This window comes from Crinia signifera, chromosome 3, assembly GCF_055691185.1.
Source record: "Crinia signifera chromosome 3, ASM5569118v1, whole genome shotgun sequence".
NCBI classification, from domain to species: Eukaryota; Metazoa; Chordata; class Amphibia; order Anura; family Myobatrachidae; genus Crinia; species Crinia signifera.
The window spans coordinates 243,528,298-243,553,638 of record NC_139219.1 but is presented as its reverse complement, the minus strand read 5'-3'; the positions used below and the strand labels follow the sequence as shown (position 1 = coordinate 243,553,638).

The window sequence follows — 25,341 nt, the reverse complement described above, 5'->3', positions numbered from 1 at the left end:
CATCTCTGCTACTAAAATAAGTTATGTTGAATATACATTGTCTTAGCTTTTTTATAATATGAATGTAATTAGCAAATGCTTGTATATTACAGATGTAATTTATTTGTACCTGACTTATTAGAATCCCTGTGACGATGGCAAGCTGGTGCATGGTTCCCAGAGCTCCTCGTAGTGATGTGGGGGAAATCTCCCCTATATACATGGGAACTAATCCTGATGTCAGCCCTATGTAAACAAACAGAAGACATACGTTATTGTTATCTATATAATACGTTGAAGAGTGTGTGTGTGCATACATACGCACACACGGGATACGGTCACTAGGTCTACAAGCATGAGGTCGACAAGCATTAGGTCGACACCACAAGGTCGCCATGCATGAAGGTCGACATGCAGGAAGGTGGATGTGACTGAAGGTCGACATGCAGGAAGGTGGATGTGACTGAAGGTCGACATGGGTTAGGTCTACAGGGTCATTAGGTCGACAATCATTAGGTCAACATGGGGAAGGTTGACAGTCAAAAGGTCGAAATGTTTTTTTTTTACTTTTTATTGAGCCGACATGTGCCGACAGGTGGTATTTCACGCCCTACCATCCATTAGGCGTGGTGTGAGAATAAAATAGTGTGCCGAGCACAGTGAGCGCAGCAGTTGTACGTTTTAGTGTCCATGTCAACTGTGTCGACAATCGGGACAAAAAAGTGAAAAACCCCATGTCGCCCTTTTGATTGTTGACCTTCCCCATGTCGACCTAATGCTTGTTGACCTAATGACCCTGTCGACCTAACTCATGTTGACCATCAGTCACATCAACCTTCCTGCATGTCGACCTTCATGCATTTTGACCTAGTGGCGTCGACCTAATAATTGTCGACCTAGTTACTGTCTATCCAGTATTCCATACCCACACATACAGCACACTACATACACATATATATATATATATATATATATATATATATATATATATATATAACTCCAATCCCTTGGCAGGGAAGAACGGCACTCTCAAGACGTGTAACTGATATGCAACACAGGTTTTATCAAGGTGATAAAACCTGTGTTGCATATCAGTTACACGTCTTGAGAGTGCCGTTCTTCCCTGCCAAGGGATTGGAGTTATGTATTAATTTTACTGGCACCGCAAGCAAGTTGTTCATTCTCCCATGGAGTGCCGGCAGTATTGGATTTGTATATATATATATATATATATATATATATATATATATATATATATATATACAATTTGGTAGAGAACAAGCGGCACTGGAAGTCTTGATAAATCTTTTATATAGGTTCAAACATACACAATGTCCGACGTGACGTTTCGGGGATCAACCGCCCCCTTTTTTCAAGGTGTGTGAGCTTGAAAAAGGGGACGGTTGATCCCCGAAACGTCACGTCGGACATTGTGTATGTTTGAACCTATATAAAAGATTTATCAAGACTTCCAGTGCCGCTTGTTCTCTACCAAATTGTATCTACTATCTTAAAGAGGGCACGGGAGCAGCCGCAGCGCAAGTAGGAGTGCCGGACCGTCTACAAGTATATATATATATATATATATATATATATATATATATATATACGTAGCGCTCCTCACACACTTACTAATTGGACAGATACACAAAACACAACAATGTTAGAACTTGTAAATGGTGTGCCAGGTGCAAAAAAATACTCTTTGGCCCTCTTATTTGCCCCATTGAAAGCTCATAATATGACAAATGCAAGTGGGTATCAGGGGAAGGGCAAGGGTGACTGTGAGAGGCAGAGGGTAGCAATGGGAGACAGTGGATGACAAGGAGAGTCAGTGGGTGATGAGAGGCATTGAGTGACAGTGAGAAGCAGATGGTGACAGCAGGAGGCAGTGGGAAATGGGGAGAAGCAGAGGGTGATAGGGTGAGGCAGAGAGTGACAAAAATAGGCAGTGGGTGACAGTGAAAGAGCAACTCTTAATAACAGGGGGGCAGAGGGTGATAAGGAGTGGCAGAGGGTGAAGGGCAAAGGCAGAGAGTGACAAGGAGAGGTAAAGAACGGCAGGAAAAGGCCGTGAGTAATTAGAAGAAGCAGTGGGTGACCAATGGAGGTAGAGGGTGGCATGGAAAGGCAGAGGGTGATAGGCAGGGCCGTTTCTAGAGGCGGACAAGCCGTGCAGCAGCCCGGGGCGCCGCACGGCTTGTCCACCTCTGTGTAACAGCCGGGGCGCCCTGCAGCTCTCCCAACGCTGCCGCCGCAGCCTCCTCCTCCCCGGCGTCCATATCCACACACGACACAAGCAGCGGTTGAGAGGGAGGAGACAGGGAGGGGAAGCATCGCGCGTCTCTCCTTCCTCCTCGCTCACACTGTCACTGGGCTCAGCTGTCAGCCTATCAGAGCTCGCGGGCTGGCAGCCAATAAGTAGCCAGCCCGCGAGGTTTGAATGGCTGACGGCTCAGGTACCCAGTGGAGGGGAAGGAGAGCGGCGCGATGCGCTCCGCTCCCCTCCCCAAGGAAGCAACAGCAGCAGCAGACTCGGCAGAGGCGATGGGAGCAGGGGAGACCCATCTCTGTGGCGCTGTGGGGGCATCTGTGGCACTGTGGGGGCATATCTGGCACTGTGGGGGCATATTAGTAAACGGCATCATTTGTGTGTCAGCGGCATGTGGGGCATTATGGTGTGGGGAATATTGTGTAATTGCCATCAGTGTGGGGTCTAATGGGCATCACGGTGTGCAACATAATGTGTAATTGTCATCACGGTGTGCGACATAATGTGTAATTGTCATCACGGTGTGCGACATAATGTGTAATCGTCATCACGGTGTGCGGCGTAATATGTAATTGTCATCACAGTGTGCGGCATAATGTGTAATTGTCATCACGGATAAATAGTGTATAATGATTGGTACTTGTGGAGTATCACGGCTCCCATCGTATGGCATCGTATGCCATATGTAGTGGCATACGATGGCATACGATGCGATGCGATGTTTTACCGATTTTTGAGCATTTTTGCTCAAAAATCGTATGCCATCGCATGGCATCGTATGCCATATGTAGTGGCATACGATGTCATACGATGCGATACGATGATTTACCGATTTTTGAGCATTTTTGCTCAAAAATCGTATGCCATCGCATGGCATCGTATGCCATATGTAGTGGCATACGATGTCATACGATGCGATGTTTTACCGATTTTTGAGCAAAAATGGTCAAAAATCGGTAAAACATCGGATAACATCGTATGCCATATGTAGTGGCATACGATGTCATACGATGCGATACGATGTTTTACCGATTTTTTAGCAAAAATGGTGAAAAATCGGTAAAACATTGCATGGCATTGTATGCCATCGATGCGATACGATGTTTTACCGATTTTTGAGCCATTTTAGCTCAAAAATCGTATGCGATCGCATCGGATGCCATACGATGGCATCCGATGCGATGCGATGGCACCCGATTTTGCACTGAAATGCATCAGAATGCATTGAAATGTGTATTAAAGTAGTGAAATGCCCCCAAATGCCATTTTTCATAGTGCACCACCCCCACTATCAACGTCAACCCGAAGCGTGGCGAGCGCAGCGAGCCCGCGAGGGGCGGCGGTACGCGTCCTACGACCTTTTCATACCCCCACTATCCACGTCGGCGTGGAGTTGAGAATAGAATAGTGTGGCGAGCGCAGCGAGCCACCGAGCCCGAAGCGTGGCGAGCGCACCGAGCCCCGCGAGGGGACGCGGATACCTGTAAAGCCCGCGAGGAGACGCGTATAGCTGTGAAGGTATCCGCGTCCCCTCGCGGGGCTCGCTGCGCTCGCCACGCTTCGGGCTCGGTGGCTCGCTGCGCTCGCCACACTATTCTATTCTCAACTCCACGCCGACGTGGATAGTGGGGGTATGAAAAGGTCGTAGGACGCGTACCGCCGCCCCTCGCGGGCTCGCTGCGCTCGCCACGCTTCGGGTTGACGTTGATAGTGGGGGTGGTGCACTATGAAAAATGGCATTTTGGGCATTTCACTACTTTAATACACATTTCAATGCATTCTGATGCATTTCAGTGCAAAATCGGGTGCCATCGCATCGCATCGGATGCCATCGTATGGCATCCGATGCGATCGCATACGATTTTTGAGCTAAAATGGCTCAAAAATCGGTAAAACATCGTATCGCATCGATGGCATACAATGCCATGCAATGTTTTACCGATTTTTCACCATTTTTGCTCAAAAATCGGTAAAACATCGTATCGCATCGTATGACATCGTATGCCACTACATATGGCATACGATGTTATCCGATGTTTTACCGATTTTTGACCATTTTTGCTCAAAAATCGGTAAAACATCGCATCGTATGACATCGTATGCCACTACATATGGCATACGATGTTATCCGATGTTTTACCGATTTTTGACCATTTTTGCTCAAAAATCGGTAAAACATCGTATCGCATCGTATGACATCGTATGCCACTACATATGGCATACGATGTTATGCGATGGCATACGATTTTTGAGCTAAAATAGTCAAAAATCGGTAAAACATCGCATTGCATCGTATGCCATCGTATGCCACATGCGATGCGATGCGATTTTTAGCATACGATCTGCATACGATGCAGGTCGTGGGAGCCGTGATACTCCACAAGTACCTAATGATTTAAGTAGCCTGTCATTGTTTGGCCTTGATCTGTGAGGCGTACTAGGTCACTGTGTGGCCTTCAGCCGGACAACTTAAGTGCGGATCCATCCCAGTGTTCCCTGTGGTGTGTGTATCATGCTGCATATGCCCATAAGGATTCCCGGATCGCATAGGACAGCTCTTATCAGGAAAGATGTCATTTGCAATGTTAATCACATTTCTAGGTACATACCGGAGAGATTTACGCTGGTATGTACACGATAAGGGCGTGATGTGTTGCATCCACGATGTGATGCGTAGTACATCCCACTCAGTGGAAAATGCAGTCACACCTCTGAACACGACAGTAGTACATCCCACAGACATCAACATATAATATGCTCCAGTAAAGAACATAGCACCAGTTTGCTACAGGGCCGTCTTAACAGCAGTGTGGGCCCCTGGGCAAAGAAATGCACTGGGGCCCTTACCCATTCTCCCCTCCTAGGGGTGGGGGGTGCTATCAGCAGCAGCTTTGATGTCCCATGGGTGGCAGGGGGTGCTCTATCTTCCATTCAACATGTAGAACCTGGAGCAGTAACTTCTGCTAATTACTCCTTTACTGCACAGGTGGTGGGAGGGAGAACACTAACGTGTGGAAGGGGGCACTGATCTGACTGAAGGGTCCCTTGTAAATGACTTCCAGGGAGGTAGGGGGTGTTTTATACGCAGGGGAGGTTTGGATAATGGAGTGGGCTTAATATTCGTCATTTTCCGGTGGAAGGACAGCTTGTTTGACTGCAGATATCGCCATTATCTGGAAATAGATTTCTTAGCCTTCAATAGTATAAAAACCTAGAGTCCCAACTTTCAGGAGGTGCTAGGAACTTGGGGATCAGAGATTAGGAGCCAGAGCAATCCATTGACAAAAATGTACACCAGACGTTTGGAGCTGGAGCAGGGACCGGCTGCTGGAAGGCTGATATCTCTGGTTCTGGGCATGATAGCATACTTGCCGACTTCTATGCTGCCCTCTCCGGCAGAGGGCAGCCAGCTCACTGAAGTGGGGGGGGGTGGCCATCGCCGGGAGGGGAAAGGGGCGGTTCGGGGGCGGAGCAACGGACGGGCTGCTCTATTGGGAGTGTGGCTATAGCAAACTCGTCATTTTAGCCCCGCCCCCGGCAGTGCAATGTCGTTATTTCAGTCATTGCACTGCGGGGGGCGGGGCTAAAATGGACCCGCGGACCCCCCCGCCGGGTGGGGGGTCCCGGGTGATGGATGGAAATGCCGGAGGGTTGCCCCCCTTTCCGGGGGGCCGGGAGAGGGACCCGATTTCCGGGACCCTCCCGGCCTTTCCGGGAGGGTTGGCAACCCTGCATGATAGGGACAAGCCACTAGTGTTGCCAGAAAGGGGAGAGTCACAGTTTTTGAAATAGACTCTCAGAAAAACTCTGAGGCCAGTATTCAATGCCTCTGATTCGCCATATTTTCTGGGGAATCAGGCAATTCCCCGGGTTTACAGGGAATTTTCTCACAGAAAAACCAATTCGCCCTATTCAATGGACACAATTCTCTGCAAATGAAGAGCGAATGTCTGGCGATTCTCTGTTTGTGATTCTCCGCAATTCGCCAGTGGTTTTCAATGCTGAAGTGGAGAACTGCTTTCTCCAGTGATTTTCCCCGGATTCTCCATTTTACATTCCTCATCTTTTTCTGGAGAACTGGAATGTGATCTTTGAAAATAAAGCGTTTTTTATTTTTATTTTGGTGTCAAAAAATCTGAATTTTTTTCCTGTGAAGGGGCATGCTATTTTAATTCATGTGCTTGCAGCACATGAATATATTAATTTTTTTTTTTAAACAATATATATATATATATATATATATATATATTTTTTTTTTAACACATTCACCAGCAGGGGGCCGAGCCGGGAGCTGCTCATTAATATTCATATATTCACTGCACACTGATCCCGATCAATACACATGCACGATCGGGCCCAGTGTGTAGCAGCTCCCTAACACAGCCCCCTGCCAGCTCTGGGGGGCTCTCCCTGTGTCCCCCACAGCCCTCCTTCCCCCCCACATTGTCCGGCGCAGGCAGGGAGGCTTCCATCTCCCTGCCTGCAGCCATCCCTCAGCTCCCCGGCGGCATTCGCCGCCCGCCCTCCGCCCTGTCACATTCGCCGCCCGCCCTCCGCCCTGTCACATTCGCCGCCCGCCTTCCTATTTGTGCCTCCTGGCTCCGGGGAGCTTTCCCCCGCTGTGGAGCAGAGCCAGGAGGTGAGCGCTAAACAAGGGCGGGAGGGAGTTCAGCGCTGTGCATACTCCCGCCCTGCGCCCTGTCTATCACCGCCCGCCCTCCGCCCTGTCGTTCGCCGCCTGCCCAGTCTCCTGATTCGCCCCCCCCCTATTCGCTTGCAGGGACAGAGAGCCCCTGGCGAGTTGAATAGGGCGGACAGGAGGCTGGGCAGCGAATCTCCCTACAGGGAGAATTGGGGGGAATGTGCAGAGAATCCTACACAGGATTCGCTGCCTTCCCCCCGTGAAAGCATTGAATACCTGCCTAAGTCAGAGAGAACCCGAGAAATATGACTGGGAATTGCAATTAACAGGTCAGATGTGGACTGCTGCTTTGAAGTTGGATATCTCCAGTTTCAAAATTCTGGTATCCCTGGAAAAAGGGGATCCTCAGCTATCAGCATATGGCCCATATACACCTGGGGCCCCTGGGCAAGTGCCCATTAAGTCCATACGAAAAGACAGCCCTGGTTTGCTAGTGTGACAATGGTCACTGTCATCTGCTGTTTGCACCTACTGCATACCATACACAAACAATACAACTTTATTAAGCATATATATGTTTTTTTGTTCCCTTGCATGTGTTTGTGATTGTACAAATAAGCCCATACTTTATTTGGCTTACAAGGAGACACACCCATTCTTACAATTCAGGTGCAGGTACACCCCAAGTACATGGGTTCATATGTCTGTGCATACTGTTCATGTGCAATGGGAATTCAAAGCAAGAACTACTCCGAAGACAGGCACTATATTCACTCTGTTCTCCCCATTGTATATGGAAATGGGTCATTTGTATTCTGCAGACTTACCACAATAAAGGCCAGTTACGAGTCGACCAGCAATAACTAGAGCATGCGCTTGACCCAAAGGAGCCAATCCCATGAGAAGTGCTCCAATGACAGCCAGCGTATTGACAGCCATCATGGCCTTGATTCTAAATTCAGAACAAGATATGAAATTAATATCAATTCATCAGGATATTGTATAACTTTTAAGGAAGCATATATTTATTGTACAATAGTAATAAACCAGCAACAAAGGAGCAGGGCCGGATTAAGCCTTCGGGCGGCCCGGGGCACTTTAGACAGGGGGGTCCCCTCGCACTTGTCATTACTGGCCACAAACTGCTTTGGAGAATATTACACTGGCAAAACACAGAGTAAATGCAGTATATACTTGGTCAATGGGTAACTGCAGGGGGATTATTATTTATATATATATATATATATATATATATATATATATATATATATAGGCAGGTTGTTTGGCACTCCGGGTGAGATATGAGACCACATGAAAAGCTTGTGTTTGTCCCTCTGTACCTTACTCTGTAGGAGCCCTGACGGGCTCAGCGCTGGCTCTGATTATAAACCCTCCCATTACAAGGCCGCTGCTGCTGCTATCCTCCATGGGCCTGAGAAGCATGATGAGCTCAACAAAGCAGAGCCCAGCACAAGACTCTCAGCCTCTGACCTCTTGTGCAAAGTCTCATGGGACTTATGGTGTGTGCACACAGTGAGATTCCCTTGCTATTTGACTTAATATTCGAGTGCTATGCAATTATTGCTAACTCTGTACTATTTATCTGCATTAGATCTGCACTATATAGTCATTGCTGCCCTGTCTATCTGGGTTTCGATTTGTGCTGTCACAGGAGCGTGCATCAGGATCGCAAGGTAAAAAACCTGTGCGATCTGCATATGACTGTCTGTAAATACCCTGTTTTGTTGTATCACTGTCCCCTATGTAAAGTGCAACGGAATATGCTGCGCTATACAAGAAACTGTTAATAAATAAAATATGATCTGCATTCGATTTTGACTATATAGTGAAAATCTAATGTCAAATCTCACTGTGTGAACACAGCATTAGTCAACTCCCAGTAATGCACTGCACACTTGTGCAATCAGTGTGCCTTGGCTCCCGATGCTCAGCACCATTAATCATTATTTTTTTGGTGAAAAATACATGCCAAACACTGGGAGACCCAAGATAGAGGGGGGCCCAGGGGTACTGACCCCTTGTGCCCCCCCCCCCCCTTAATTTGGCCCTGCAAAGGAGCCTCTTTGATCGATTACACTATACAACTGCTGTGGGTAAGAGATGAGAGTTTGTGGCTTATATCTATTTCTATTTATTGCTTCGGTCTGTATCTTACTGTACTTTGCCCTTTTTGCAACAATATGGCTGTAAAAATAGAATACTTTGTTGTAATGGGATACGGTCACTAGGTCTTAGGTCGACAAGCCTTAGGTCGACACCACTAGGTCAACTTGCATAAAGGTCGACATGACTGAAGACCAGCATGTAGGAAGGTCGACATGACTGAAGGCCAGCATGCAGGAAGGTCGACATGGGTTAGGTCAACAGGGTCATTAGGTCGACACAAGCATTAGGTCGACATGGGGAAGCTTGACAGTCAAAAGGTCAACATGGGGTTTTTCCCTTTATTTTTGAGCCGACATGTGCCAACAGGTATTTCCTGCCCTACCATCCACTAGGGCATGGTGGGAGAATAAAATAGTGTGCCGAGCATAGCGAGGCACCGTGCCCAAAGCATGATGTACGCATGGCCGGTGCAAGGCAACGGAGAGCCCCAGGCGAGTCGGGGCGGGGGCGCCCCGGTGGTGGTACCTGTATTATAAAACTGTCGGCGTCCCTGCAGTGCTGTAGCGGGCAGGGGTGTCTGTGCCATGGGGGTACCTGCGGCGCTGTCACTGTGTATAAAGTATAAAGCTGCTGTCGGCGGAGGCGGCGGGGTCCCTGCAGTGAATAGAGAATAGCTAGCGCTATGCGGCGGCGCGGGAAGCGCATCTGATTTTGAAAACACTTGCCGCACGCTGATTGGCTGAATCTCGGCCAATCAGCGTGCGGCAAGTGTTTTCAAACCCAGAAGCGCTTCCCGCGCTGCCGCATAGCGCTAGTTATTCTCTATTCACTGCAGGGACCCCGCAGCCACCGCCAGCAGCAGCTTTATACACAGCGACAGCGCCGAAGGTACCCCCACGGCACGGACACCCCTGCCCGCTCCAGCACCTGCCCGCTACAGCACTGCAGGGACGGCGACGCCGCCAGCTATATACACATGCTGGGGGTGAGGGGCGAACTGCCACCCTCCAGGGCCGGCGCCCTAGGCAAATGCCTAGAGCTGCCTAGTGGTGGCGCCGGCCCTGGATGTACGCAGCGAGCCATGCGAGGGGACGCGGTGCTACATTTCAGTGCCCATGTAGACTGTGTTAAAATTTGTGACAAAAAATAAGTGAAAATCCCCATATCGACCTTTTGACTGTCGACTTTCCCCATGTCGACCTAATGCTTGTGTCGACCTAACCCATGTTGACCTTCCTGCATGTTGACCTTCAGTTATGTCAACCTTCATGCATGTAGAACTAGTGGTGTCAACCTAATGCTTGTAGACCTAGTTGCTGTCTATCCTATGATCCATACCCGCTGTGATAAATTGATCAGGTGAAATCACTTAATGACGGCATCATGAAAAAGAATGCATTCAAAAGTTTTTCAAGTTAGTAGTGTGCCATTAAATGTGGGAGAAATAGAAACCCAATGTTTCCAATGTCACCATACCCATTCACAGGCAACTGAATATAAGAAAACTGAAGCTATTTATACAAAACACATTTTATCATGAATAATAAATGGATTAAAATGGAAAATGGAATAATAAATGGATTAAAATGGATTAAAATTATAAACCCTCCCATGACAAGGCCGCTGCTGCTGCTATCATCCATGGGCCCTAGCAGTAATGATCGGAAGAACTGGTAAGGGGGCAACAAATACATAATATACTGCATACATAATGCTTAGAAATTTTTTATTTATTCAATCTTTTATATTTACAGATAAATGAATATTGCAGTATTTACCTTCCTAATTTATCTGCAATCCATCCAACAAAAAAGGAAGACACCAACCCCCCTATAGAGAAGACCGACACAGAGAGGGACCAGTACATGGTAACAGCAGGGGGGACTAGAATTTCCTCTGTCATATTTCCACCCTTCACCTCAATTACGTCCATGGGTAAGCCCAGCACGTCTGCATAGTGTTTCTCAATGACCTGTGTTGACAAAGAAAATAAGTCTTCATCAGTGTGGTTAGTTAAAAATGAAATAGAATTTGAAATAATCACTAAAAATCTAATTTTGAAAAAAAAAAAAAAAAAAAATAGAACATTTACTATGTGCACCTGTATGTATATATATATATACACACACATATACAGGTGCACATAGTAAATGTTCTATTTCGGTTAATAAAACGTCGTCATGTTTTATATCTGAGCTCTGTGGAGTCAGTTTATTTTAAGCAAACGAGCTGTGTGTTATTGCTATATATATATATATATATATATATATATATATATATATATATATATATATATATATATATATAGGTCTCTGCTATGGTACAATCAGCGGCACTCCGACGGACTTGTGTGAAGACAATTTATTGCACAATGGTGACCGACGTTTCGGGGACAACGCTCCCCGTTTTCAAGGTGTACACCTTGAAAACGGGGAGTGCCGCTGATTGTACCATAGCAGAGACCTACATTCCCCCTTGCCAGAGGGCACCCACGGCAGCTGCACCAGCACCCCGGGAGTGCCAGGCTGACACATCCTTTATATATATATATATCTATATATATATCTATATATATATATCTATATATATATATATATATAGATATATATATAGATATATATATAGATATATATATATCTATATATATATATAGATATATATATATATATAGATATATCTATATATATATATATATATCTATATATATATGTATAGATATATATATATATAATAGCAGCAATCTCCCTGGCGTTTTACACTTTACTCACATTATGTAACGGGCATGTCCTAAATTCCATATAGTCATCGGCGCCATTTGTTTGCTTTGGTTATACAGCACAATAATCTAAATGGCTCCATGAAGTTTCAAATAACAGTGGCCACTAACTTCCCCTCACTGACACACAGTCACATGCTATACAAATATTTTCATAAAACTTTACATACTCTCCGCTTGTCTATCCTTCAGGATATACACACAAAGGGGGGACATTTCTAAGATGTGTATTCTACTTCAAATGTGACGTTGCTATGGGCAACACTGTGCATTCCCATGGGTGAGTCCCTGACTTTTGGGAAATGGAGCTTCTCCCAGACTTATCCTCAGAGACTACAATAAAGTGCTGCAAGGCACAATTTGCACGCTATAGCCAGCCTGAAAGAGTGATTTCGGACAACGGTCCGCAGTTTGCTTGTGAGCAGTTAAGACGATTTGCTTATGACAATGGTGAGCTCACTGCTCACCATATCTCCTGGCTTTCCAACTGTACCAGCATCCAGAACAGGGTGGACTCTGCTTGGGATACATCTGCACCCGCCATACTGACCAACGGCTGAGCCACTTTTTCCGCACTGCAATCCACCGGCTCTCCCTGTTTTGGGCAGTCCCACTGCTCATGACCAGGCTCACCGCACTCAAAGCACACTGTAGGAGGCAGAGCCTTTGGCTTAACCACTGGGACCCAAGTTCTGGGAGTTGGTACCTGTACGAATCTTGACCTGACTTTAATCAATTTTCCCAGAGTCAGGTGCCACTGTATCACCACTGCTAGCTCCTGAAATGTCTGGGGGTCAGCCTGAAGGTCCCACTGCTTCACTGAGCAGTCTAAAGCCCTTGTAGCCTGGCCCAATGCGACTACCTCCACAATTATCACTGCAGAGTTTTATCCGGCATCAACCAGGTCTTGGCCAGTCGGGCTAGTTTGTCCAGCTGAATCTTGGCAGGTTTAGAGCCCTCCAGTCTCCAATCATGAAATTCCTGGGCTTTGCTGGACCCCGTCACTCCAATCCTCTCCAGTATAGCCTTTTTAAGGCCAGGGTAGGAGCACACCTCAATAAAAGGAGGAATGTGGAAACCATGCAGTGCTATATAATATATTTAGAATCCGTGTTATATTTTTATATTGTCCCAAATAATAATTTATATTGTCCAAAATAACAGGATACTAGGGTGAGATCATCTCTAATTAGAATTTCATCTCTAATTAGAATTTCAGCATCAAATCCATATTCCAGGGAAAGCACAATCCTCCAAACAATCCAGGTAAAAAGATGGATAATTATTTGTAAAAGACACAAAAAAAATAGATAAATTCAGCAAAAAGTCACATGAAAAAATATACAGTCACCAAAACATTAAAAAATTCAACATAAAGTTCTATATACAGTGTAAATGGGAAAAGCTCACCGGACCATCAGGTCAGGACAGCGTGATCTCTCCAATGGTATGATAAGACCCGGGGCTCACCACTGGAAACCTACGCTATGCTACCCTATATCACAGGCTCCTGATGATTAAATAAGGCCTCCTGAATTCACAGTGTCACTTTGCAGGACCTCCGGCCTCTGCCACCAGCACGGATAGGCCACTTATGCAGAAAATCTGCTCTGGGAGAATTTCTCCAGCCACACAGCACGATGCCTTGTGCGTCCAAACACAGACTCTCCCACCGCTACCACTGGTGTATGAGAAGTCGGCACAAGCATCTGCTTCTTATAGACACCTGCATTACCATATAGCGCTCTCACTGCGGCTTTCAAAGAAGCAACAGTGACACTGTGACCACACCTGAATGAGCCTCATAGTCCACTAGGTATGGTTCACCAGTATCAGCGATAATCAAGTTATCTATTTCTTTTGGCATTCAGTCAGACTTGATAACCTCTAATTACATGCAATACAGAGTTGAATCATTTTGGTGTACATTATATTCCTTGTGTTTTACTTTGAATGTCCTTTGAAGATTTGATTGTTGCTCTTTATCAGTACTGTCATAAAAATACTGCAATGACTAGTTACTGATATCCTGATTGAGCTGGTTATACAGAATGTCGAGTCACATAAACCAGGCATGTCCAAACTATGGCCCTCCAGCAGTTGTGAAACTACAAGCCCCATCATGCCTTGCCACATTTTGGTATTAGGGAATGCTAAAACTATGGCAAGGCATGCTGGGATGTGTAGTTTCACAACAGCAGGAGGGCCACAGTTTGGAAATGCCTGACATAAACCATTCCCCTTCTAATATCAGATGTGATGTATCCATTAAAGTGTAGCTATGATTTATGTTCCTTACAAAAAGTTCTTAATTCAGGTACACCACCGATTTTCCGGCATCCTTGGTTCCAGTGCTGTGCCAGATATGCACCTTCAGTACATATGCAAAACTGTTTATTACAGTCTACCACGTACTGTATAAGCTATGAATGTATACAGTCACTACAAATACAGTACTCTAAAGGTGCCCACATACTAGAACGATTTTTGGGCCGATTTCCGATAAATCGGCCGATATATCGTCCGATGTTTAAGGATAATCGGTCAATAATAGGCCTATTTTGGTCCGATGCGCGCTCCCGTGGATCTTTTTCTAAATCTTCTGATCTTACGTGCTGCATGAAAGATCAGAAGATTTAACAAAAGATCCATAGGAACGCACACGGGATCTTAAGAAAAATCTTTGGTAAATATGTGCGCTTGCCTGAAATCTTTTGTCCAGGACAGGCAAAAGATTTCAAAGCTAATTTATGCACACATCTTAAGATCACAGATCTTTCTAGTGTGTGGGCACCTTAAGCCTCCTGCTAAATTACAGTAACTCTAACCCATCCGAAGCCCCACGCCCACTACAACCTACCCTATACTGTACCTCCACATCGGAACTCTAAATTTTCCACAGCCCAACTCCTATTACAACCTACTCTAACCTTCCACGGTCCAACGCTAAACCTTCCACAGTCCAACTCTAAATCTTCCACATCCCAACCCCTATCACAACCTACTCTAAACCTTCAACAGTCCAACTCTAAACCTTCCACATCCCAACTCCTAATACAACCTACTCTAAACCCTCCACAGTCCAACTCTAAACCTTCCACATCCCAACTCCTATTATAACCTACTCTAAACCCTCCACAGTCTAACTCTAAACCTTCCACAGTCCATCTCCTATTACAGCTTACTCTAAACCCTCTATACTCCAACTCTTAACCCCCCACAGGAAGGATTTGTAGTGTGCTCGGGATTCTTTTCAAACCACTCTAGCGTTATCTCGGTGGTAATCTATCCAATTTTATTTGCTCTATAAATTAAAGGATACACTTTAACACCGTTTAAAGCTCTAGGGTTTTTACTTTTTCCAAGTACTAGTGGCTTATATCAATGAGTTTTGGGAGCATTAGAGCAACCTGGGACAGTAATTTTGTCCTTAGATTGTTTAACCCTGTGGGGGCTTCTTCCCCCTCCATTGGAAACATATTCCTAGAGGTGCATCGCCAATACAGTGCAGTTTCATCTGCATTATACAGTTGCAGGTTTTCGTTAGCCACAAGTTTTTTCAAACTCAACCACATACTCTTCAGCTGCTTCATGGTTTGCTGACCTTTTTCACCAAAGACTTTACTCATCAAATTTCATGATGTGTCTTAAACCTATGCAGCCATCCTTTACTGTAGTCACACTCATAGTCAAGTTTTAGTGCTTTATGGTACAACTTAGCTTGTTCCTTTACTATGATGCCTGACAAGTCTTCACCATCACTCTGACGTTGACAAAACTATTCCAGCAACACTTGATCAAGCTTTTACCAGCTTTTATAGTTTTCTTAATGCTCATTTACTTCTAAGATTCACTTTCTGCAAAGAACTGCAATATTTTCTCCCTTTGCTTTTTTCTGTCATACATTGTTGAGGAACCGAGACCGTATGTATCACACAGCTTTCTCACTGACACACCACGGTTGTGTTTTTGTAATATCTCAACTTCTGCCTGCACCGATATAGACTTGTGTTTACGCTTTATACCTGTACCATGACTGTTCTTGGAAGGCATGGCAGCACTACTGTTACTTGAACTGTCTGTGGACGCCATAACAGCCCCACGATGCCTGCCGTGTTACCTGCAGTGTTGTGGAAGCTGTACCCACTGACACTTGCTCATGCTGTGTGTTCCGCCCATATGTGGTACTTGCTGTGACCTTGGACGCTATAACAGCCCCATCAATGCCTGCTGTGCCACCTGCAGTGTCCGCGGTAGCTGTTCCCTCCGACACTCGTTTATGCTGTGTGTACCGCCCATGTGTGGTACTTGCTGTGACCTTGGACCTTGGACTCTTTTAATTCAGACCAATTAAAACTGTCCAGAATAAAAGAGTTCCGGACCATCGGTTGCTGGTGTACCTGTAAAAAAAATCACTGAAAATCCAGGCAGGATTCAAATAACTAAAAATACCTTCAGAATGCTTATGTAATAAGTGTCCTGTTTCCAATATTATAACAAAGTGCATTAATCACATTACCTTTTGTGGGGCATTAATGACTCCAATTCCATATCCAAATTGTAGAGAGCCCAGCACTGCAGTGAATACAGCGACTATCAGAGTTCCAGTTAAAGTCTAGAAAGAAAGAACACAGGAGACAAAACAAGACAGTCAGAACGTGAGGATTGTGCGCTTGTCAGACATACATCCAGCTGATGTAAATAGATCCATTTGGCTACACCTTTTTATTGGCTCCAAGATCAGTTACGTGAATAACCGCTCACCTTTTGTTATTTTCCCCGTCACAGTTTATAGTGTTGACACTGACAGTAAAATTATTGAAAACATTTTGAATAATCATTGGGGCATTTTGTAAGAAAACCCTATGTTGGGACAACATCTTTCTAATAAACCAAATATTGTTTATAAAAGATCTCTAAAAACAAAGTTAACACCCAGTAATGTAAAGGATCAATTATTATGTAAAAAGAATAACTAGCTTACAACTAATAACAAAAAGTTGTATTCCTTTTATGAATTATGTCTGCAAACATGGATAAATGCTCCGTATCTGTTGTAATAGACAATGAAAAAAAATATATATTTTGTCAACTTCAGTAACCTATGATACAACATACACAGTGTGACTTATCGTACAGAGGATGTGGCTGCAGTGCCTTACATATTGGTAAGACCAAAAGATAATTAAAATAGTTTTTCATGTATTGAAAGCAGATTTATTACATCTGCACTCATATTTCTGCATATACTCAGTATTGTCTGTATGTTTTGTAACCAAAAATTCTCAATAAAAATACTTTGTTAAAAAAAAAAATCTGATTCAGGACCATATGCAGTATACACAAAAATGTATCCTATCATAGTTTAGCCAAACATGTCATAAAGTTTTATGATTCCGATTTATCCTCCTTTAAGTTTAAGGTATTGAAACATATCTCTTCCCATTGTCATAATAGAGATTTAATATTGGCCAAGAGGGAATCTTATTAGATGTACGCATTCAATACTTTGACCCAGAATGAATTTAGGGCAGGATGTACCAACTATTTACGGTAAATCCCGACACTTATCGCATTGTTACTAAGGGCCAGATGTATCAAGCTTCAAAAAGTGATAAAGTGGAGAGTGATAAACAGCCAGCCAATCAGCTCCTACCTGTCACGTTACAGGCTGGGTTTGAAAAATGACAGGTAGGAGTTCATTTATCTAGTTCTTACTAGCTGCCTGCTAGTTGTTTATCACTCTCCACTTTATCACTTTTTACATCTGGCCCTAATTGTGTATATATAAACTATCATCAGTGGCGTAACTATGAAAAAATCTCCCCCTTCCACAAATCTTTTGCGTGCCCTCCCCCCCCCCCAGCATGACCACGACCCCCCCCCCCTCTCGACCCCTCCACCTCAACCTCCCCAACTACCTTACCCCTCCACATAGTGCCACTGCATCTGCCCCGGGACCAGCCGGCGAATCAGTCTGCGCTCTCCGGGTGACATTCTATGCTATGCGATTTTCTGTTTTGGGCGTTATTTAGACCACAAAATGGCGATATCGCATTTTTCTGCGAAATCGCCAATTTAACGTGATGCGTTAAGGGACAGAAATCGCATATTTTGTGCGTAAAGGTATGCGGAACAAAAGTGCGAGATTAATTTGCACTTTTATCGCATCCAGATGTTTTCCAATGCAAAACTATACAAACCGCTTATTTAATGCTATGCGCATTTGCAAATCGCACTTTTGCGGTGTCTATTTATCGCACTTTTTTCAGACCTGGTTCTGTTTGGCGCATTTGCACACACCTCATTTTGGTCAAGTGTGCACATGGTTAATTTCCACACAGGTGCCTTCATTATCAATCCCAAACCCCCCTACCTTAACCCCAACATTAATAAGGACACCTGTGAGGGTTTAATTCATGTAGATTTGTATGACTATTTTAAAATTGGTTATCTGTCATGTGTCCAAATTGGAGGGCAAACGCAGGAGGGAGGAAGGTGGGCAAAAGATGCTGGTTGCCCCCCCACTACTGGGTACCCCACGTATGTATGGTGCTCACCTGTACCTGGACTACCTGTCGGACCAACAGGTTGTGGGGATGGTTACGCTGAACCCCATTACCCTGTCGGAGTTATATGAGCAGGTGAGAGATGCTTGTGCCCATTTTGTGGGTGCCAACTATGTAGTGTCTGTCCAGCAATAATGAATGTGTGCCCTCTACTATTTGTCCACAGCCTCCACTCAGTCTGTGACCTCATGGGCCTTGGTGCTATCACAGGCCACTTTGTCTAAGAATTGTACTGTACTGTTACTTGCTATAAAGAAGTTGTTGCAGACATACATCACCAGGCGTAGCTTTTCTGGTAAGCACATGTGGCCTGTACTCCAAAATGTACCAGTGTTGGAAGTGTACTCATTAACAAATAATTGACCAGTACCACCGCTTTCCACCCATATTTAACCTAACACCAGTCCACAACAGATGCACATGGTGGTGCTGACCTATCCCTTGCTGATATCTACCTTCTAAGTACTCTTGGTCCATGTAACAATTAAGTTTTCTGTGAAACATGGCTCACTGGTGTTGTGGAACTACATGTTCCAGCATGCCCTGACACACTACAACCATTACAGTCCAAACCATGAGTGTCAGAGCCTGCTGGAAAATGTACATCCATAACCTTTGGCAGCCAAGGAGTTATACCACACTACTTTACTGCAATCCCATAGTCATATACCATTACAATATGTTATAAATCACACATTAATTTATATAGAGAAAAAGACACAAACACAATGGAATGCGGTTTGCAAATTTTACTTGTTATGAAGTAAACCATTCTGCAATGTAACATGTGCAAAATACAAACTGTGGGGCCATGTAGACAGATAGTTGGCCTTTTTTAATGTAGAAACACTAATGTAGCAGCTACCTTCGGCCAGCATCAGGCAGCCCTACACCACTTTTCGAGGCGGAACTAAGCCCACCACGGGTCCTCACACTATGACGGGGTGGGGAAGTGGGGGAGACACTTATTGGGGTGCTGGAGACACTGCTGAGGGTTGAGGTAGTGCCACCTCCCACATTGCCTTCCTGCTGCTGCTGTATTTGTGCCTGCATAGCTAGGAGGGCATTGGTCTGCGCTGTGCATGTGTGGGTTAGGGCTGTAAGACTTTGTGCCAGGCTCCCAATATGGCTATTCTGCTCACGTATTGCAGAAGTTAGTTCTGCAAAACGGCTGTCAAGACTGTTGGCAATGCGCACTTGAGTGCCTACAGCTACCCTTACACTACGGGCCATTTTGCGCAACTGCAGGAAGGTGTCACGCATGTACCCCTGTATATTTCCCATTTGGAGGCTTTGGGAGGCCATGAATTCAAGCTGCTTGTCCTTGAAATTCACCAAGGAGTTAGCTACTTGGGAAGCAGTAGCTGGTGTATGGGGTTGCTGGGTGGTTGGGGGTGGGTTGGGTGGCACCCCACTTGGGGGAAGATCACTCTGGGACGAGCCCGGCATTTCTTCCTCTGCCGCAAAGGTGTCGACCGGATCAAGAATGATGTCCATTTCGTCTAGCACCAGTATTGAAGAATCTGTTTGGTTTGACCCTAGTTGTATAGCACCTGTGGATACAGAGAAGAGGTAAGTACTCATGCATATATAGGCCACACTGTCCTCTATACTGTTTTACATAGGCCTATAGATGGCTGACGCCCATACCTAGGGGTGTTATGCACTTACACATGTACCCCGATACTGCATGCAACAATGACACTATTAATATGTCACATGCCTAGCTCAGATTACACTCATTTCCGTTGCAATGTAGCAGCAGGAGCAGAATGTAGTGTGAGATCTTGTTGATGTGACATGGGTGTGTGTACTGTATGTGTAATGGGGTGTTGTTTAGTCATTTACCTGCTTCCACAGATTCTGCAGCAATGGGCCTTCTTCTCTTAGATGCTGCAGCACTTCGGGACGGACAATCTGTACAAGGAAAGATGGCCAGGCATTATGGACCTTGCAATGGAGATGCATTTTCAGAAAACATGCAGTGAATTCACAATAATGGACAATACCCAATAGAAAAGGGCAGCATTATATCTGGACAACCCTTTGTTTAGTTTTCAGGCCAATCTTTAATTTCAGACTTAGTAGTAAACTAGTGTACACATGACAACTATAGGATATTCGGTGGTATGTAGGCATGCCAGCTAAACCTCCATTACACCACAGGGTTTTTGTACACATACATGTTAGTCTGCTGCAAAGAATGGTACACTGTTAATCAATCAGATTAGTTGTGGAACTACAAGGGCCAGCATTATCAGCAATTTCAAAGCAGGAGCAGCCATTTTCTTGTGCATGACCTTGCTGGGCTATGTAGTTCCACAGCAGCACTTTACAAAGCATAACAATACAAGTGCACATTACAGGTATAATACATTGGCATGTATGTTACAGTTTGCATGGGGTCACACTTACCAGCTCGCGGTGGCGTTTGGGCCCTGTCGGTATCCGCCACATGCATCTCAGGGGGGATGATGCGCTTCAGCTTCACCTCATACGCATTGTAGCTGACAGTGGTGGGGCTTCCTCCTCCAGTCCTGGTGGCCTCCTCCATCTCCAGGGCCATTTTATGTTTCAACTGGCGTTTTATATCGTTGAAGCGCTTCTTCACATTGCGCACCAGGCGCTTGTGATTACTCACAGCGTTCACCGCCTGGGTGATGTCCTTCCATATAGCGCGCTTGCGCTGGGCAGTGGTTTTGTAGTTGCTTTTGCCAAGCAGCCTCTCGTACACTGGCATGATAGCCCTCACAAGTGCCACATTTTCCTCATAGGAAAACCTGACCATGCGGCCACTTTTGGTGCGACCAGCTACCACCTCCTCCTCCTCATTTTCTGCACCAGCCATGTGACCCTCCTCCATGGCAGTGTCTTCCTCCTCCTCACCAGCATCTTCCTCCACCTCTGACATGTGGCCCTCCTGCAGCTGGTGTGGGGTATGGTCTAGGGCTTGGCTGTAGGATGGGGATGCCAGCGGATCCTCCACCTCCTCCTGCTGGGGCTGGACGGCCAGGGTCTGAGCTGAGGCTGGCCTTGCTGTGGCCATGCTGCCTGCCACACTGCTGCCTCTCCCACTTGTCTGGCTGCTGCCAGTGCTCCCTCTGCCAGTGCTCCCTCTGCCAGTGCTCCCTCTGCCAGTGCTCCCTCTGCCACTGGTTCCTCTGCCAGTGCTCCCTCTGCCACTGGTTCCTCTGCCACCAACTCCTCTTCCTGCACAAACGCTTCCACTGCTCCTCTCCATGCTCCTTACTTCCTATCAAAGAGTGAAATGGCGCCAATGCCCCTTTATATAGGGGGTGTGATGCATAATGGAGGGGACATAGGTGGGCCAATAGGTTTGGGGGTTCTTAGTCATGCGGAGACAGGTTTGTAAATCGCACTCCGGTTGGTCCAAAACTCGCACATGACCAGCGGAAGAAATGGCGCGTTTTTCGGACTAAAAATCGCACTTTTTTCATACTAAAAATCGCACTTTTTTATGACTAAAATGCGCCGCAAATTGCAACTCTTCGCACTTTTCAGCCTCAAATGCGCATCACATTAAATAATCGAATTTGGACTGAAAAGTGCGAGTTAGAAAAATGCGATTTGCGGCGATATAGTGTGCGAATTAAACATGCGCATTTAGCGCATAGCATAGAATGTCACCCTCCGTCTCCCTGCTCTCCCGGCTCCTGCTGTCATAAAAAAACATGTCACTCAGAAAATGGCTGCCCCCGTACAGCAGACCGTTTTTAAGGATGCTAGCGAAGGCCTCCGCCTCCTCTAGCATCCTCAAAAACGGTCTGAACTATGGGGGCAGGCATTTTCTGTGTTTCACATTTTTATTGCAGAAGGAGCCGGGAGAGCAGGGAGACGGAGAGCCGCAGTGCAGACTGATTCGCCGGCGAATGGTCCCGGGGCAGACGCAACGGGTAACAATAGCCCCGCAGCCCCCCCGGCGCCCTCACCTTCCAAGAGCCTCCCCGCCACCACGGGGGCTGCGGTACGATAGTTACGCCAATGACTAACATATATATACTAACAATAATGCAAACGGCACCTCTCCCAATAAGAGCTGCATTTGCAATGACTGTCACTGGACTGCCAATCACTGGACTTTCGGGTTTGTGAACCAGGAAGCCGCCTATGAGTGACACCTGTGGCCGAAAGTAGTTTTTTTACCTAATTTTCCAGTTAGTACATCCCACTCTTAATGAGACCTTAATGTGCTATACCTCACACAACTGTGAATGGATGATTAGCATAACCATCCATTCGCAGCCTTGGGTGCGGGGGAGAAATCATTAAATGGTCTGCGGGCGTCCATCAAATGATTTCTCCAGCGCTCCCAGATCTGAGACACCTCTGTGGTGTCTCAGATCTCTGAGTGCCCTGTACGGGTAGTGGGCGTGGCTACCTGCCCCCAACACTCCCTTCACCAGGCCATTACCACCATCACCATGGGAACGCCCAGCATTTCATGAGGGTTCCCATGGGCTGTGCCCTCCGCCACCCCCCGCCCGCACTGCTAGGTGGGATCGGGATGGAAAACATGCAGTTTGCCATGCCCACTAGCACCAATAACCGCTAAAAATCGGTCCCCCATGCCAAACGTGCGGTAGACCAATTAAATCAGAATAACCCCCCTAAGTCCGGAGAGTGACGCCTCATTCTTCCTGCAGTGCATCTACACAGCAGGGAGCCACATGGTGTGGGGAATGGATCATTAGGTCACCAGCATCATGGTCGACAAGAGTTAAGGTAGACATGCAGGAAGGTCGACATGAATTTAGGTCGACAGGGTCGTTAGGTTGACTTGTAAAAGGTTGACAGGGTTATTAGGTCGACATGGGTAAGGTCGACGTTGAAAAAGTCGACATATTTTTTTCCCACCAGGATGTCAAAACAGTCAACATAAACACTAAAACGTAGAACCGCGTCCCCTCGCATAGCTCGCTGCACTCGCCATGCTTTGGGCACTATTTTATTCTCCCACCACGCCTTAGTGGATGGTAGGGCATGAAATACCACCCGTTGACACATGTCGTGTCGACCTGGACACCGAAACGTACCACCGCGTCCCTTCGCATGGCTCGCTACGTTCACCATGCTTCGGTGCCTCGCTGCAGTCGCCATGCCTTGGGCACTATTTTATTCTCCCACCACGCCCTAGTGGATGGTAGGGCATGAAATACCACCCGTTGACACGTCGTGTCGACCTGGACACCGAAACGTACCACCGCGTCCATTGGCATGGCTCGCTACGTTCGCCATGCTTCTGTACCTCGCTTCACTCAGCAGTGGCGGATCCAGGGTATGGGGTAAGGGCTGTGTTGCCAAGTGCACCCCTCTGTTATTTCTGGTATTTTTATTATCTAAGGAGAAGGGGCTCACATTGGCACTAGCAGTACTAACCATGCGCTGCGGCTGACTGTGGGCCATAACACACCAGGAGACAGTACAGACTCTCACCTGGCATGAAAAACAGGCGATGAGCTTGGCTGCTTTTGCTGCTACAGAGAGGAGGACCCCTGCTGCCGGCGCCAATGATGGGATCTGCTGCTGCCAGCGCTACATAGAGTGGGACCAGCTGTTGTTGGCGCTACAGAGAAGGGGACCCTGTTGCTGCCGAAGCTGATGACTGGGGTCTGCTGATGCTAGACTGGATTAGAGGAACCCACAGGTGCATTAAGTAACCTGTATTGTAAGAGGAGGGGGAGGGCAATTGGGATCAGGGAAACAGTGATACATGAACTAAGGGGGGATTCAGAGAAACCCAGTCAGACCAGTCATACCTGTACTGGGGGGAGGAGTACACAGTGCTGCCTGTAAGAAGGGGGAAGGGGGTGTCTGTCTGTCTCAACCTGAGCTCTCTTTTTCTTTCTTTCTCCTGCCTCTTTCCCTATCTCCCTTTTCTATCTTAACTCCTCTCTCGATTCAATCTCTCCCCCCCCCCCCCGCCCAGATTTGGTTATTATGCATGTTTTAGTCCATGTTCATATTTTAATACTACACTATGGGGTATATAACTTTTCTAGCTTTTTCAAGCTAGATTGGTTGCTATGGGTAACATGAGTCTTTGTGGTGTGTCTGGTGCTGGTCTGTATTCCATATACTGTATACTGTATGCTGAGGTTCATTGGACACGATAACATTTTTAGGGATAGTGAAAGAATTTGGCATCAGAATAGACATGTTATTATGTTATTAGCTCTGTCTAGAACAATGCGAATGTGTGCAAATTCCAAAAAGGCGGATGTTACATATTTATTAATGCTGATGAAAGACACCAGTTTACCTTTCAGAAAATGCTGGAAAAGGAGAAAAAAAATACCTACTGCTTTCAGATCGCAAATGCAAGGTCGCACTGGGACTGTTAAACGGTTCAGTCTCAGTGCGACCCTGCGTGTGTGGTCTGTTCAATATTGGCGAAGTGCTTACATCATCAGGGGGTGTGGTGGAGCTTTGGTGCGTCAATGGGGGCGGGAGAGGAGGCATCGCTTAGAGCTGGCGCTGCTCCAAGCGCTACCTCCTCCATAGTGTGAATGGGAAACGGGATGCTCGACCCATTTAACCCATTCACACTACAACGCAATGAACCGGTAAGAACTCTGCTTTTTACTCGGTTCAGATTGCTGTGTTGCTACCAGTTAGCAGTAACCTGTAACCCTTTCACATCACACTAATTATTGGGTAAAACCAGCAAGAAACCGGCTTGTACCTAGTAGTTAGGTGGGTACTTGTTTCCTAGCACGGCGCCACCGATTTTAATTGTATGAAATCGGGTCGCAAAAATCGGGTCGATCGCATCGCATGCAACCAAATCGCATGCAATGCGATCAACCCGACCGACCCGATTTTTACATTGGAACCAATGTTAAATGGTCCCGGAGACCTGATTTTATATTGGCCTCAATGTTAAATGCCCCCCAGACCCCATTTATCATTGTATTCCCCCCCCCCCCATTGTTAACGCCACGCCACGATCAACGTC

General features: G+C 46.1%; 1 protein-coding gene across 1 annotated transcript in view; it reads right to left on the bottom strand.

Annotated features, from left to right (window-relative positions):
• The window catches only part of SLC2A2 (solute carrier family 2 member 2), a 68,967-nt gene that overhangs the window by 37,795 nt on the left and 5,831 nt on the right, over positions 1-25,341 (bottom strand). The window contains exons 2-5 of the mRNA XM_083177773.1: positions 16,316-16,411; positions 10,799-10,992; positions 7,721-7,845; positions 110-225 (exon numbers count right to left, since the gene is read on the bottom strand). Coding sequence (XP_083033899.1) covers positions 110-225; positions 7,721-7,845; positions 10,799-10,992; positions 16,316-16,411 — 531 coding nt within the window. The remainder of the gene's footprint in view (positions 1-109; positions 226-7,720; positions 7,846-10,798; positions 10,993-16,315; positions 16,412-25,341) is intronic.